The sequence below is a fragment of the Pelmatolapia mariae genome, linkage group LG2 (assembly GCF_036321145.2).
Source record: "Pelmatolapia mariae isolate MD_Pm_ZW linkage group LG2, Pm_UMD_F_2, whole genome shotgun sequence".
Lineage (NCBI taxonomy): Eukaryota > Metazoa > Chordata > Actinopteri > Cichliformes > Cichlidae > Pelmatolapia > Pelmatolapia mariae.
The window spans coordinates 19110118-19123919 of NC_086228.1; the positions used below are offsets into that span (position 1 = coordinate 19110118).

At 37.9% G+C, this 13802-nt stretch overlaps 2 protein-coding genes across 3 annotated transcripts; both read left to right on the forward strand.

The window, feature by feature from the left end:
- The first annotated feature begins 2371 nt into the window (after positions 1-2371).
- LOC134635949 (uncharacterized) lies at positions 2372-4224 on the forward strand. Of its 2 annotated transcripts, XM_063485647.1 has the most exons (6): positions 2372-2414; positions 2540-2869; positions 3146-3478; positions 3575-3688; positions 3952-4007; positions 4099-4224. In XM_063485647.1, the coding sequence occupies exons 1-6, from the start codon at positions 2372-2374 to the stop codon at positions 4222-4224; spliced, it is 1002 nt and encodes a 333-aa protein (XP_063341717.1). The 2 variants fall into 2 exon arrangements, 1 of the variants encoding a protein (XP_063341717.1); XR_010094993.1 differs by lacking the exons at positions 2372-2414; positions 2540-2869; positions 3952-4007; positions 4099-4224 and having other exon boundaries at positions 3370-3478; positions 3563-3666.
- A 6922-nt stretch (positions 4225-11146) lies between these two features.
- On the forward strand, positions 11147-12062 carry LOC134633786 (uncharacterized). The gene is made up of 3 exons (XM_063482845.1): positions 11147-11189; positions 11288-11608; positions 11680-12062. The coding sequence occupies exons 1-3, from the start codon at positions 11147-11149 to the stop codon at positions 12060-12062; spliced, it is 747 nt and encodes a 248-aa protein (XP_063338915.1).
- The last annotated feature ends 1740 nt before the right edge of the window (positions 12063-13802 follow it).

Below are 13802 nucleotides of genomic sequence, written 5' to 3' on the forward strand. Positions count from 1 at the left end.
AAAGAGTTGTAGACCTAAATAGATTTTTATTTTTTCATCTTTTATGTTAAGCACATTGAGATTATGTAGCACTAGGGATGGGTACCGGTATCCGGTGCCATAATGGCACCGGTTCTGACATAAACGGTAGTAACCAGACCGAAAAGCAGCGCACATTTCGGTGCTTTATTTCGGTGCTTTCTGTGATACACTTTAGATTCTAGCCAATCATTTTACGTTTCTGAGGATAGTAGGCGGGGCCAGGTACGTACGTTCTTTTAGAGCAGAGCTACAGATTAAAAATCCCCAAGGCGACGCGGTCGAAGCCTGGCTGTACTTCACAACAAAAGATGCAAACTCAGCAGCCTGCAACAAGTGCTTTAAGGTGATACTGTGATACTGTCAAAGGAGGTAACACCTCAAATCCGATGAAACACCTGGCGACGCATAGCATTGTTTTTAAAAGCCGAGAAATGCGCCGTATTTGATAGCTTGCTGCGAGACCTCACACCGTGCACATGTACTGCGGGTGTAGTGCCTGTTATCGGACCCGGAGTTAGCAACATCCCCCAAAAACTCGAAGAGGAGAGTGCTGGCCCCTAGCCCTGCCAGCGTAGCAGAAATGATGACGGATGATGATGGCAGCAGCAGCCGTTCTTCTCTGCGTGAGTAGCTTAATGTTGTTCGTGTGTAATTTACGTTGAGTAGGCTAACCACGTTATTAAATTAATGCACATAAGGTGAACTAGCAAACATCATCATAGCTACATGCAGCTGTCTTCTTGTTTGATGGTAGATACTCCCTTCACCCTGGCCAAAAAGGCTAAAATGACCAAAGAAAAAGTGGAACATGAGAGGTTTTTGGACAAAGTTTGTGTTTTTTCCATTGTTTAAGCACTGCTTCCAGCCAAGAGTGATACCATATATGCCCCATAGCTGCAGAAAAGGCTAACATTGTTATTTTTTTACAAAAAAACAGCTGAACATGAGAGGTTTTTGGACCAATTTTGTGTTCTCCATTCTTTAAGCACCTGTTTGAGCACCGTTTAAGCACCGGCACTGTTTCAAAAGTACCGGTTTGGCACCAGTATCGGATAAAACCTAAACGATACCCATCCCTATGTAGCACATTTCATTATAAGTAAATAAAATGACCATTGTCAAACAGGCTGTTCTTTATGGCATTACAGTTGGAACTCTCAGTCTGTATCTTTGATTGGCTTTTCCTGCCCTGTGTCACAAATGTTTCATAGGATAAAAGGATGATATGAGAGTTTGTACTAAAAAGGTCAAGAGCCAATTTATACAGGTCTAAATGTTTTTGTGGCCATTATTTAATGGCAAAAATTAAAAAATCCAAAAGGATATTGGAATCAAAGTACAGATTTGATCAGATTTTAATATAGTCCACCTAACCTGTGGCGATTATTTAGATGTTCTGTGCTGCTGGGCTGAAGATGTGTTTGACAAATCTGTAAAATATTTGCAGCTTTTCCCAAAAACCGCATTTCAAGATGTCACTTTGACCGGTGGTGGTATCAGGTTTAAACAAAAAGATATAAGGGTAACCTAAAATTAATCTACCTATTTGCATCCTTAATTGTTACAGCAGGACTTTATGAATACAGCAACACTCATCAGCTACCTTCTTTTACACCTGCCATGGGTGAGTACCTGGAATAGCTTAACTCTTGGGGTAACAAGACCAAATGAAACGCTACACATCTCCACAAATCAAGACCACACCAAAATATAATATAAATAGTAAATATATTAAAAGTTTTAGAAATAATTCAATAATAATGTTTTAACCAGTTACCCGTGTTAGAGATCCCAATTTGTCACTTTAGTTTGTTTGCTATGCGTGTGATGAGTCACTATTTGCTTGTCTGCTTGGACAAGTGGTTATTATGAGCTGTATTTATGTTTGAAAGTTAATGCCCTCTAATGCCATTGTAAATAAATATTGAGTCTTTGCTTTGAGATGGTGCAGAATGTGGGACACCTAATGACCTAGAAAGTGGAAAATGTGTTTAAAGCATAAAATTTGTTTCAAAGAAGACTCAAACTCCCATCCCTGGTGTAGTTATACATGTTTGTGCCACCATCCTACATTCACTTTCTAAAGTAAACATTTTTGCTCAATCTGGCAATTCAGGAGCATTTTAATGAATTGTTTCCAATAATAGGAAGAAATGGGCGATGCATCAGCTTAGTTTGAGGACTTATTGTGCAAGATCAATGTCACAGGAAGTGGCCTTCTGAGTCTATGTTTTGTGATAACCAATCAGATGTATGTGACAGTATGACATGGAGGGTCCATGTTACCTCCTCCACCTCCTACACACTCAAAGAAATACTTATTAGATCCCTAACAGAGGACACTGTCAAAATGTTTTTGTTCTGGGTTACACTGATTCTTCTTCATCGAGTATGTAAGTGCTTTCTTATTCTATCAAGTATTTTTTCCATATATGTAGGTTGGTCCTACATTTCTTTTTTCAGTTTTTTTTTATTGTTATTGACTGCTTTAGATTTTATATTTTTTGTTTCAATTTAGTTGCACTCATTCCAATAACTACAGCTCAACTTGGGGGACCTGTCACCTTTACATGTGTTCTGCCCAAAAGTGAGACCGGCCGTAGAGATATCCACTGGTACCATCAGAGAGCTGGTGACACACTGAAAATTATCTGGACACTGAAAGAATCAGCAACACCTAAGTTTGCACCTGCATTTGATAACTCAAGATGGAAAGCTAATTATGATAAAAATGTCAGCAACCTGACCATTCTGAAAACAAATCAAGACGACGAGGGAATCTATCACTGTGGGTTTACAGAGTGGCTCCAAGATACTACATGGACCGGAACATATTTGTTAGTAAAAGGTAATAATGTGATCATCTTTTGTGATTTTTTTTTTCCTCAGTACCTAAAACTGTCTCATGTAAATGTGAAAAAAAAACCAATTAAAATGTCAATAAGCATTTTTGGAAAACTAGACTTTCAATTTATATTTAAGATGTTTGCAGTGATCTTAATGATTGTTTTAAGTGAAATATATTCTTAATAGTTTTATGACTAGCATGCATTACACCCATGTTTTCTCAGGCTTTCAAAGGGTGCTTTATTGTCCCATTTGTCAACACATTTGTATTAAACAGGAAACACCCAGACAGCAAACTACACTGTTGTTCAGGAGAAGACAGTCCATGCAGGAAATTCAGTGACTCTTCACTGTTCACTATTTTCTGATGCTGAGAATAAGACATGTCCAGGCGGTCACCATGTGTTCTGGTTCAGAGAAGGATCTCATCCTGATATCATTTACACTGAAGGAAACAGTCATCATGAATGTGGGAAAAGATCTGAGGCTCAGCAGAGTTGTGTTTTTCGCTCTTCTAAAAATGTCAGCTCCTCTGATGCTACGACTTACTATTGTGCTGTGGCCACATGTGGGCTAATATTATTTGGAAATGGAACTAAACAAGAAATGGGTATGACTTTATAGAAATATATCATATCAGATAAATATCAATCTCTTTTAGAATCACTCCTAAGATGTTTTCTTTGTTTTGCAGTGCCAACGGCAGGTTCTCCATTTATTGCACTGGTGATAGCAATACTCTGCTTGGTTATTTCTCTAATTCTTAATGTTATTTTCATCTGTTGTCGAACTCCAGGAGCAGCATGTGAACAAATTAAAAGTAAGTGGTTTAAAATAAATGAAAAATAATAATAATATCACTCTTCTTAACATTAAAAGTAACTTTCAAAGAAATAGGATTAGTAAAAGTAAATGTACATATCTTTGTATACATTTTTATTATTAATATTGCTGACATTATGCACATCTCATTATATATGACTCCATCAATAAGTTATTATTGACTTAGTCAGGTTGGAAAACTAATTTTAAAAAATATAAATCAAGTAGATAATATTCCTCTTTCATCACCATTATGCACAGAAAACAGCTCGTCACAAGCAAGGCAAGATGACTTGAGCCAAGCTGTGGATGAGAGTGTAAGTAATAATATGGCATCTAATTTTTTACTTGACTAAAATGATTTCTAACAGCTTGATATAATTATAAGAATTGTATTATTTCGCATAGATTGAAGGTGAACTGAACTATGCTGCACTGCAATTCTCTGGAAGGAAAACGACAAGAGGAAAGAAGAAGAAGGGTGAACTGGAAACTGAAGAAAGTGTGTACTCTCAAGTAAAATGCAGAATGTGAAAGTGTGTCTGTGTCGGTTGGGTTATAGCACTGATGGTTTATATTGAAATAAACAAATACAAAGATTTTTTTACTAATTTTACTAAAAAACATGATGCTTTACATTCATTGTTCCTATTTTGTTTTCCTGTTCTTGTTTTCCAGGTTTTTTGTTTATAATATAATGATAGTATAGTATTACGTTGGATCACATACATAGCATACATAGTATTACAATAGTGCAATATTATCATGATGATTTCACCACATTGTGGTTTCAGTGATTTCAGCCTAATAGTTCGATCAATCCCCCCACCTTAGCATTCAAATGGCTATAACAAAAGAGCTGGAATGAGGTTTAATTCACACTTTACTCTTATCAACATTTGTTTAGGCTCACAATTTTTATTTTAGTTTTTAGCAATTTGGCTTCCACAAAAAAGATGGATTGTATAGTCCTTGTTAGTTTGCATTATCTGATGCAACTCTTTGTACAGGTGTAATCCTGGATATGTTGAACATTCTTTGCAGTTCGCCCTTCTATTGGTGTTGATTGAGATAGGAAAATTTACATACTGAGTTGGTACAGTATTATTCTAACTTGGGGCTGGCTGCAGCTCCGGAAGCAAAGCAGGACATCTACTAATCTGCATGTCAGATATCCTTGGGCAAGGTGCTAACCCCAAGTTGTTCTCTGATCCATCCATTAGCGTATGAATGGGTGAATAAAGCCTATTGTATAATTGTTTTTGAGTGCTCCAGGACAGTAGAAAAGAGCTATATACGAATCAGCCTATTTACCATCTAATTTCTCCCTGAGCACAATCGTGAGGTTGAAATGTTTGATTCTGAATAAATGAACTCAGTCTGTTAAACGATTTGCCATAGGATTTGCTCCACAAAATGAACATTAGCTATTTCTTGTAGTACGTACACTAAATTGCCGATAGCATTCACGTTTCTGCTTTCACACAGATATGAAGTGAAATGCCATTTTTAATCTATAGGGTTCTTAGTATTGACTTTTTAAAGCTCTGAGTCGTGACACTCCTGCCTACATCTCTGATCTTTTAGAACCCCACGCTCCCTCTCGCAGCCTGAGAACATCTAATTAAAGGCTTTTGGTAGTACCATAAACACATTTTAAGACCAGAGGAGATAGATCTTTTGCAGCGTGGCCCCCAGGTTGTGGAATGCTTTGCCTCCGTCTTTATCAATCAATCAATCAAGGCTTTATTCGTCACATGCAGGGGGGTCCTGCAGTGAAATGGGACCCCCCCCGACCTTACATAGACACACAGACATCACATGGGGATTGCCTCCGTCTTTACGTTGCCTTGATTGTATTTATTCTTTTAAACAACAGCTAAAGACTGATTTATTTAGACTGGCTTTTAACTAGAGTTGTGCTGTATGATTGTGTTGTTTTACGTACATTTATATTATTGTGAAGAACTTATCCTGTGAAGACTGCTATATAAATAAAGTTATTATTATTATTATTATTCTATTATAATATAATGTCAGGCTTTACAGCTGTAACAGCTTCAGTTCTTTTGGGAAGGTTTTCCACATGTTCAGGAGTGTGTTTATGGGAATTCTTTGACCATTCTTTGCATTTGTGAGGTCCGACTTTGATGTTTGACAAGACGTTCTAGCTCGCAGCCTCTGCTTTGATCATCCTAACAATGTTCTATAGGGTTGAGATCAGGATTCTGTGCAGGTCAGTCAAATTATTCCACTTGTGTGTGTGTCATGTTCGAAGGAGCCAATTTCAAACTGTTACCACAAATTGGGAGGATGAAATTGTCCAAAATGTCTTGGTAAACTGAAACATTAACTCCACCTTTAACTGGAAGTAGGGGGCAAGCCCAACCCTTAAGACCTTCTGTGAGTTGTTTTCTTAAATACACACACACACACACACACACACACACACACACACACACACACACACACACACAGAGCAAAGTGAGCTGTCAAATTCCTTGTTTGGCCTTGGCCGAATAAAAATTATTCTGATTCTGAAATGTGTTTATTGCAAGAATTTCAGCTCCTCTGATGATGAGACTTACTACTATCTTGTATCCACACGTGTGGAAATAAAACAAATTAGATCAATTTGAAATGTATTTCTATCTGCTGATGTTTCCAAGAAGGGCAAGAGGGGAATGGGACACTGAGAGATGGATTTGTGTGACTGCAAATCAAAAATTTGTTGTCATGAGGGCGGAACAGACCCAGGGCAGACAAGCTGAATTCAGAATAGAAGACACAAGTTTATTTACAATAACACCAGGTGAAACTATTTACAGACAAAACAACATGTGGCCCGAAACTAGGTCAGCAAAGGAAACATGGAGACCATGAGATTTGTGATTTGTGGTCAGTGTATATTGATATTAATAGAGAGCTGATAGGAAAAGCAAAACTTTGGATTCTGGTTAATCTACATTTAAAAACTAAAAGTGAAATGCTTGTGTCCAAGCCAACACTTAAACTAAGTTTCTTTTTTAGAAATAAATCTTGTTTCTCTTCTCTGTTAGGAAACACTTGATTTATGCATCTTTTTTATGATCTGTGATCTATTTTGCTGTGTAATTGCCCCTGACCAGTACTTCCAGACATTGGATATTGTCTACTCATTGTGCTTTCAGGTTTATGGCCGGCTGTGGAAACCATGTGCATCTATGTTCTCTGTATGGTGCTGCTAAATGGCCCTCTCTGTATATCTGCAGACTTTCCTGTTAGTTGGCTTTTATCTATAAATCTCTGCTTAGGCTAGTTCCATCTTGCCTGTGTGTCTATATGTGTAAAAACCACAACCAATATAGCCTATGCTCTCAAAACATACAAATGTGTGGCGTGATTCAGTGATTCAGATTCAGTGTTAGAGACATTCTATTTATTCTGGCTGCAGCTCTCGGCTGTCAGCTGCACCATATCACACCACAAAACTAACTCACAACAACCCCACTTCCCCTTATGTAGCCCCCCTGCCCCCACAAGCGAGATCGGGAATCGGCCCAGACCAGGTGACAGGGCAATGTCCAGTCTGGTGGCCGCCCTCGCCTCCGGCGGTGGCGAAGCTGGTTCAAAGGTCGGACGCATGGCCAGCGAACATGGCCCGGCAAGCATGATCGTGAGCCCCCGCTCACAGGTGGCTGGGCCGACAACTGTCGCGTAGGGCCAACTGGCGTCTTAACCTCCTGGCAGGAGCAGCACTTCACCCGGCTGTTCCCCCTCCTCTGGCAGGCGCGGACCCCGCACACCTGGTCCACCACCTCTGGCTGCTGAGATACCCCACACGGCTCCTCCACCACTTCCCCATCCTCAGGATACGCCTGTGGTGATGGCAGTGGTGGTGTCCACAGCAGCGCCGCCAGATTCGTTCAGTCTGATGCCACAGCTCTTCCATCTGGTGGCGCACCTCCACCTCCTGTCCCCCCTGTGTGACCGCCATTTTGGCCAACAACCTGGGCAGCTCCTCCCTCTTCTGGCTCTCTCATGGTCCTGCCGTCTGCCTCATGGATTTCGGCACCAATGTGGTGTAACTGAGACACGGCGGACCACAGATTTGGTGTTAGAGACATTTTATTTATTCTGGCTGCAGCTCTCGGCTGTCAGCCGCACCACATCACACCACAAATTGCAATTGCGGATGCCGCACAGGTGCGTCCGCCCTCCCTGCATGGCACCGCAGACCACGCCCCACCACAAAATGTTTATCCTAAGAGTCAGAAAAGAAATAGGAAAAAGGTTTTTAAATATGCTGCCCCTGTTTCCCTTATATAATCTATACAACTGAGCTGAAATTGTCAGAATTGGTTACGATGGGAGAGAATAGGTCCATTTTAAAGGAGCGAGAAAATAGCTGTTCTGGTCAGTGTGACAGTTTTTAATGTCATTTGTGTAATGATCTGTTATTTATCTCTCTCTTGAAAAAGAAGTTTTCTACCCAGATAAATAAAACATGATGAAATTACGTCAGTGTTATAACCAACAGAAATGCACTTCAAAAAAAAGGTATCTGAACTGAACTTTGGTGTCCCTCTGCATCATAACCAAACATTAGAAGTGGTTCAGGGATCCAATTAGGAGGACATCTTCATGCTATGTGAGGACATACTGCACCGAGATAACTGTGGTTTGGCATCTGTGCTTAAACTCTTTCCCCCAAGACCTGGATCCAGATAAGGATGCTGTTATAATGTTATTACATTTTTAAATTAAGATCTCAGATGATGCTCCTGGGATCTGTTGGAGCCACTTGCACAACGTCGGGGGTCACTGCACTGAGTGCTCCAATCACGAGCTCTTCTCTCAACCTTTGGTATTTCTAGAGCTTCTCATGTTTCTTTCAACTGATGTTTCTTTCAACTGATGATATCATTTGATATACATAGGGGAAACTAGGTATGGTTGTAACCATGTGGAGAGCTGTAACACCACCAATCCCATCAATAAGGGATGAGATAGGGGTCATATGAGTGTTTACCCGCTTCCATTCTTGATTTGACATGGTGGTTGTCATGGCTGAAAGCAACTGTGTATAGATTTTATTGCGAAAAAAATGATTTTGATGTACGAAAGTCATTTTTTAAGGAGAACTAAACTTTATTTGGTATTTAAACAACTGCAGATAAAATAATATCATTTACAGTATATTAAATTGTACTTTCTTATGCAAACTGCGATGCGTTTCCTCCCTGCTGATTTTAACCCACTCTGCTAATACAGTTAGTTAAACAATGACTGACAAGAGTACGATGGGTTGTAACAAATGTTTTGTATTACAACCATTTTTTTACATATACATATATTGTTTTTACATATACTTATACATGGACTTTTACAGCATGCCTAGATAATGGAAAAAAGACTGTTAGAGGTATGCCTGCTGATATATAAAAAATAGCATCCAATGCTGTCTCAAAGGACGAATCAGTCAGATCAAAAAGAAGCAACAATGCGAAAATAATATCTTACGAAAAAAGAAAGGCAAGCAGAAAAAAAAAAGAGAAGAGAGACTTGCCAAAAAATGTTGAAAACTAACGCTGAAGATTCTGAGACCTCAGTTGGAAACATTTGCATTGTCTGTATGGAGCCATTTGGCAACTCAAAGCCAAAAGAAGTTTGGGAAAATGTATCCTGTGCAGTCCCCAATAATATATAGGCTTGAAATAAGACTGTAGCAAGTACAACTCACGCTTAGCTCCCAGTTCCCTGTCTTCCCTGGCAGCTACTGTAAAAATAGGGGATGCACGATTATGATAACAGGACCCAGCTGTGTCAGCCAGTCTCCCACGACACTACAAACCCACTAGTCCACCCATAACCTGCATCCACACCACAGACCACACCCGATCACACAGACCTAAATCTTTTTCACACATGCTATTTATAAGAAACAAAAGTGGGTATTTTGTTTAAAAATTTTGAGAACTCTAGCGTGAAAATTTATCAAGTTACAGGTACTGAAGCAAAAAGTGTTACAACCGTACTTGATCTCCCCTGTTCTATTGTCATAATTAAAGTTATAGTGTCATTTTTAGATTATTTCATAGAAAAAAAAACAATATTCTACTCTAAACATAAAATGAGAACTGTATTAATACATCTTACAGCAAATTGATGTATTTCCATAAGTAGAAAATAGATTAGAATTATTTAGGTGCGGATTTTTAGAAACTGCCCTGTTGCCTTACCATCTTGAATACAGCGGCCGAGATTAAAAACACTATTCTGCCTAATCACATTTTATGTATGTAACTAGAGACTGGTGAAACAGCAGCCTACCAACAGAAAAGCTCAGGATATCTTCAACAACTCACCTCAACATCCCTGTCTTTGGATAAAAGTGAGCTTTACTGACTTATCAACGGATATTGAAGCCCTTTCACAAAGTTTTACAGAGTACATAGACATGGACACCCGGCATGTCTAGATCTGAGTAAGCTTAGCCCAGTTTTTGTTTTTGTGGTGACTCAGGGGTTACAACTTAAAGGGGGCCCACCAAGTGTGGGTGTTATGGAGAACAGTTTAAGAGTTTGATCTCTATTGCCTCACTAAAATGTGTTTGTCCTATTGTGGCCACTGTAGCTTTGATTATGCACTTGAATTTATAGGAGTAAGAAAACAACCTTCAATTCACTGCAGTCTATTGACATCTAGCGGTGAGATATTACATACTCTGCTTAAATGGCATTTCTCTTTTCTTTGTATGTAGAAATCTTAAAACAAAATTTCAATCTTTCATTTCAATGTGACTCAGATTTTAAAACGATGCATCAAATTTTTCAACAAGTCAGATAAAGAAAGTCTGTCTTGACCATTAAATATATACCCATTATCCTGATTGGGATTTTAGGTTTTTCCAAGCTACCGGATGCAACGAAAGAATGCCTATTTTTATTTAGAAAGCAAATCATGGCTAAAGTTTTGTAGTTCGCCATCATTCTGGATTTAACTCTGGCTCCACTGTGGGGTTGACATGTGGGATTTCTATTAACATATCTCATTAATGCTGATTAAATTTGCTACATAAAAATACCCACATTAATTAGTTCTGATCTTCTTTGGGTAAGGGACATTGGTTGAAGATGCCTTTGAGCTCTACAGGAGACAAAATGTCATGGAAATGCATTAAGATTTTCTCTGAAATGCAAAAAATTATGTATTTAAAGTATTAGTAACATAAGACCCAATATAATATCTATTTTATTGACATAAATTGAGTGAAAAGTAAAAATTGCAACAGAAGATGACAGAGAGTTAATACATTTTACAAAGCACCGGAGGAGTTAAATATGACAGGAAGTGTACATTTGAATGTACTGGCTTAACCAATCAGATACAATTTTCCATCTGACCTGAAACAATCGTCTCACCTCCTTCACTCACTGAAATACCAGTAAGGTCCACGACAAGAAGCAATGTCAGGATGATCGTCTTATGGGTTACATTGTTTTGTCTTCATGAAGGATGTAAGTGCTTTTTTTATTTTGTCTAAAAAATGTGTTAGCAATTTACACACCAATAGATTTGACATGTTTTACTTTTCCATCTCTTTTCCTTAATTCAGATTCTCTGGTTCCAGTTAAAACTGTTCAGCTTGGTGAGCCAGTAACCTTGACATGTGCTATACCCAATGAGCTAAGCATTAGAGGAGTCAACTGGTACAAGCAGAGTGTCGGGGATACTCTTAAATTAATAGTTACACTGTATAAATCTACAGCTGATTATGGTCCTGGATTTTCGAGCTTAAGATTTGGAGTATACGATGGTAAGAATTTTACCAGCTTGACCATTTTGGAGACAGTTCAAGAGGATGAGGGACTCTATCACTGTGCAAACACAGAATGGATTGGAACTACATGGAGTGGGACATATTTGTTAGTAAAAGGTAATAAGCCAACCTACCTTTACAAACATTTTTCTATTCATGTTTTGAAGAATGTCTTTGTGATTGCACAGGAAACACTCAGAGGACATCAAACTATACAGTCAGTCAGTTGCTGATAGAATCAAATCCAGTCCGTCCAGGAGACACAATGACGGTCCAGTGTTCGGTCTTCTCTGACTCACTCAACATGACGTGTCAAGGAGATCTCAATATTCTCTGGTTCAGAGCTGGATCAGATAAATCTCAACCAAACATCATCTACACTGACAGAAATAAAAGTAATATATGTGAGGAAAGATCTGACCATCAGAAGACATGTGTTTATCGCTTCTCTAAGAATGTCAGGTTGTCTGATGCTGGGACTTACTACTGTGCTGTGGCCACATGCGGGGAGATATTATTTGGAAATGGAGCTAAACTGGATATTCAAGGTAGCTCTATCAATCAATCTTAATTAACTATTACTATTTTTATTGAACGTTCACAGCAATCTCATCATTGGGTGACATTGCTGTTCAGTACTGGAAGTTATGTATGCCAAATATGTTGATAATGTAATGTGTAAATTTTTGTTAATGTTTTGTTCATTTTTGACATTTAGGAGATGTGTTTATTGTATATATTTTAAAGTTTTCATTATTAGTCTATTCTTTGTATTTTCTGTTTATATTCTCTGTTAATAGTTAGTTCCCTTTGTGTTCCCACTATGTAGTTATAGCTAAGTGTTATTTACTGTCTTCTTACGTTCACCTGTTCCTTGTTTTCCCCTTCTGTGTGTCATTCCCCTGATTAGTGTTGCGTGCGTCTGTGAGTAAAAATAGTGATGTCTTCTCGTGTCCTTTGTCAAACTGTCTGTTGGCATTCCGTTTGCCTTTTGTATGTGGACTCTTTATTTATTTATTTTTTTAACATATTTTTCTGTCACCCAAAAATAAAGGCATGTCTCTATAATGTAATAATGTGACAGATTGTGAACAACAGGAGCAAGGCTGAAAATTATTTTTCTGTTTGTTTTTTGTAGTGTCACCCACACATTCAGCATTTATTCAGCTGACAATATTAATAGTATTTTTGGCCATTTCTGTCATTGGAAACGTGTTCCTCATCTGCAACCGAAGAGTATGTAAAAAACTTCAAAGTAAGTCTTACGAGAAATTGAAAATATTTAAAAGATGAAACTTGTGAAAATTATATTTAAATGATGAAAAGACTTAAACATTTTATATACAGAATCATAATGTAAAATATACCTTAAAAGACCCTAGCGGTGCATAAGTTCTGCAAATAACTCATTTCTTTTAGTGAGAATTTATCAATGACAAAAGGTTCTCAGGGACATGCAATATTAAGTTAATTTCACTAATATATATATTTTTATTATTTTGTTTATCCTTAGAAAAAGAAAGTGCTATAGCATATGCACAAGCTGACACCCCATGCCAACCAGTAAGTGATAAAAATTTGTGTTATTCACTTCAAATATGTCAGAAAATGTTAAGTGTCACTTCATAGATAACATGTTTGTTTGTTTGTTTTTATTACCACACAGACTGTCGTTGATGAAGAACTTAACTACGCTGCACTGAATTTCTCTGAAAGAAAAACAAGAGGAAGAAGGAAGAGAGAGTGTGCTGAAGACAGTGTCTACTCTCATGTTAAATGCTGATGTTAATAACAATGTTTAGCATCTCCTGAAATTAAAATTGATCTGGACATATTGTTTTTGTTTGTTTTTTTTATTAATATTTAAAGGTTGACAGTTAATTTTCAATCTTGCTGAAAATATTTGGACTGCCAAAACCTTAAACTTAGTTGTGTTGCATTTCTGGCATTCTTGAATTTTAATTGTATGAACTGTTTTGTAGTCATGCTTTCTGGATTAAATAAATATACATTTGCCTCAAAAGTGTATTTTATGTTTAAAGCAAGGCAATGCAGGCAAAAACGAACCCTAAAAGAACAAAAACAATCATTTCAGTACTCAGTATACTAAGTGGACAGTTTTGGCAGATACATGGAGTCATGAACATCCACTGCAGTGATGAAATGGAACCATTGGTTTGTAGGGCAAAGTCTCAAGTTCAGTTTTTGTCTGTCTTCTTTAGTCTTGCTTTTTTTGTCTTCTTTGTTTGTTTTTAACTGAATGTAACAAATGATGGTTAAATCTGACTAAGAAGACACTGCATGCATATAG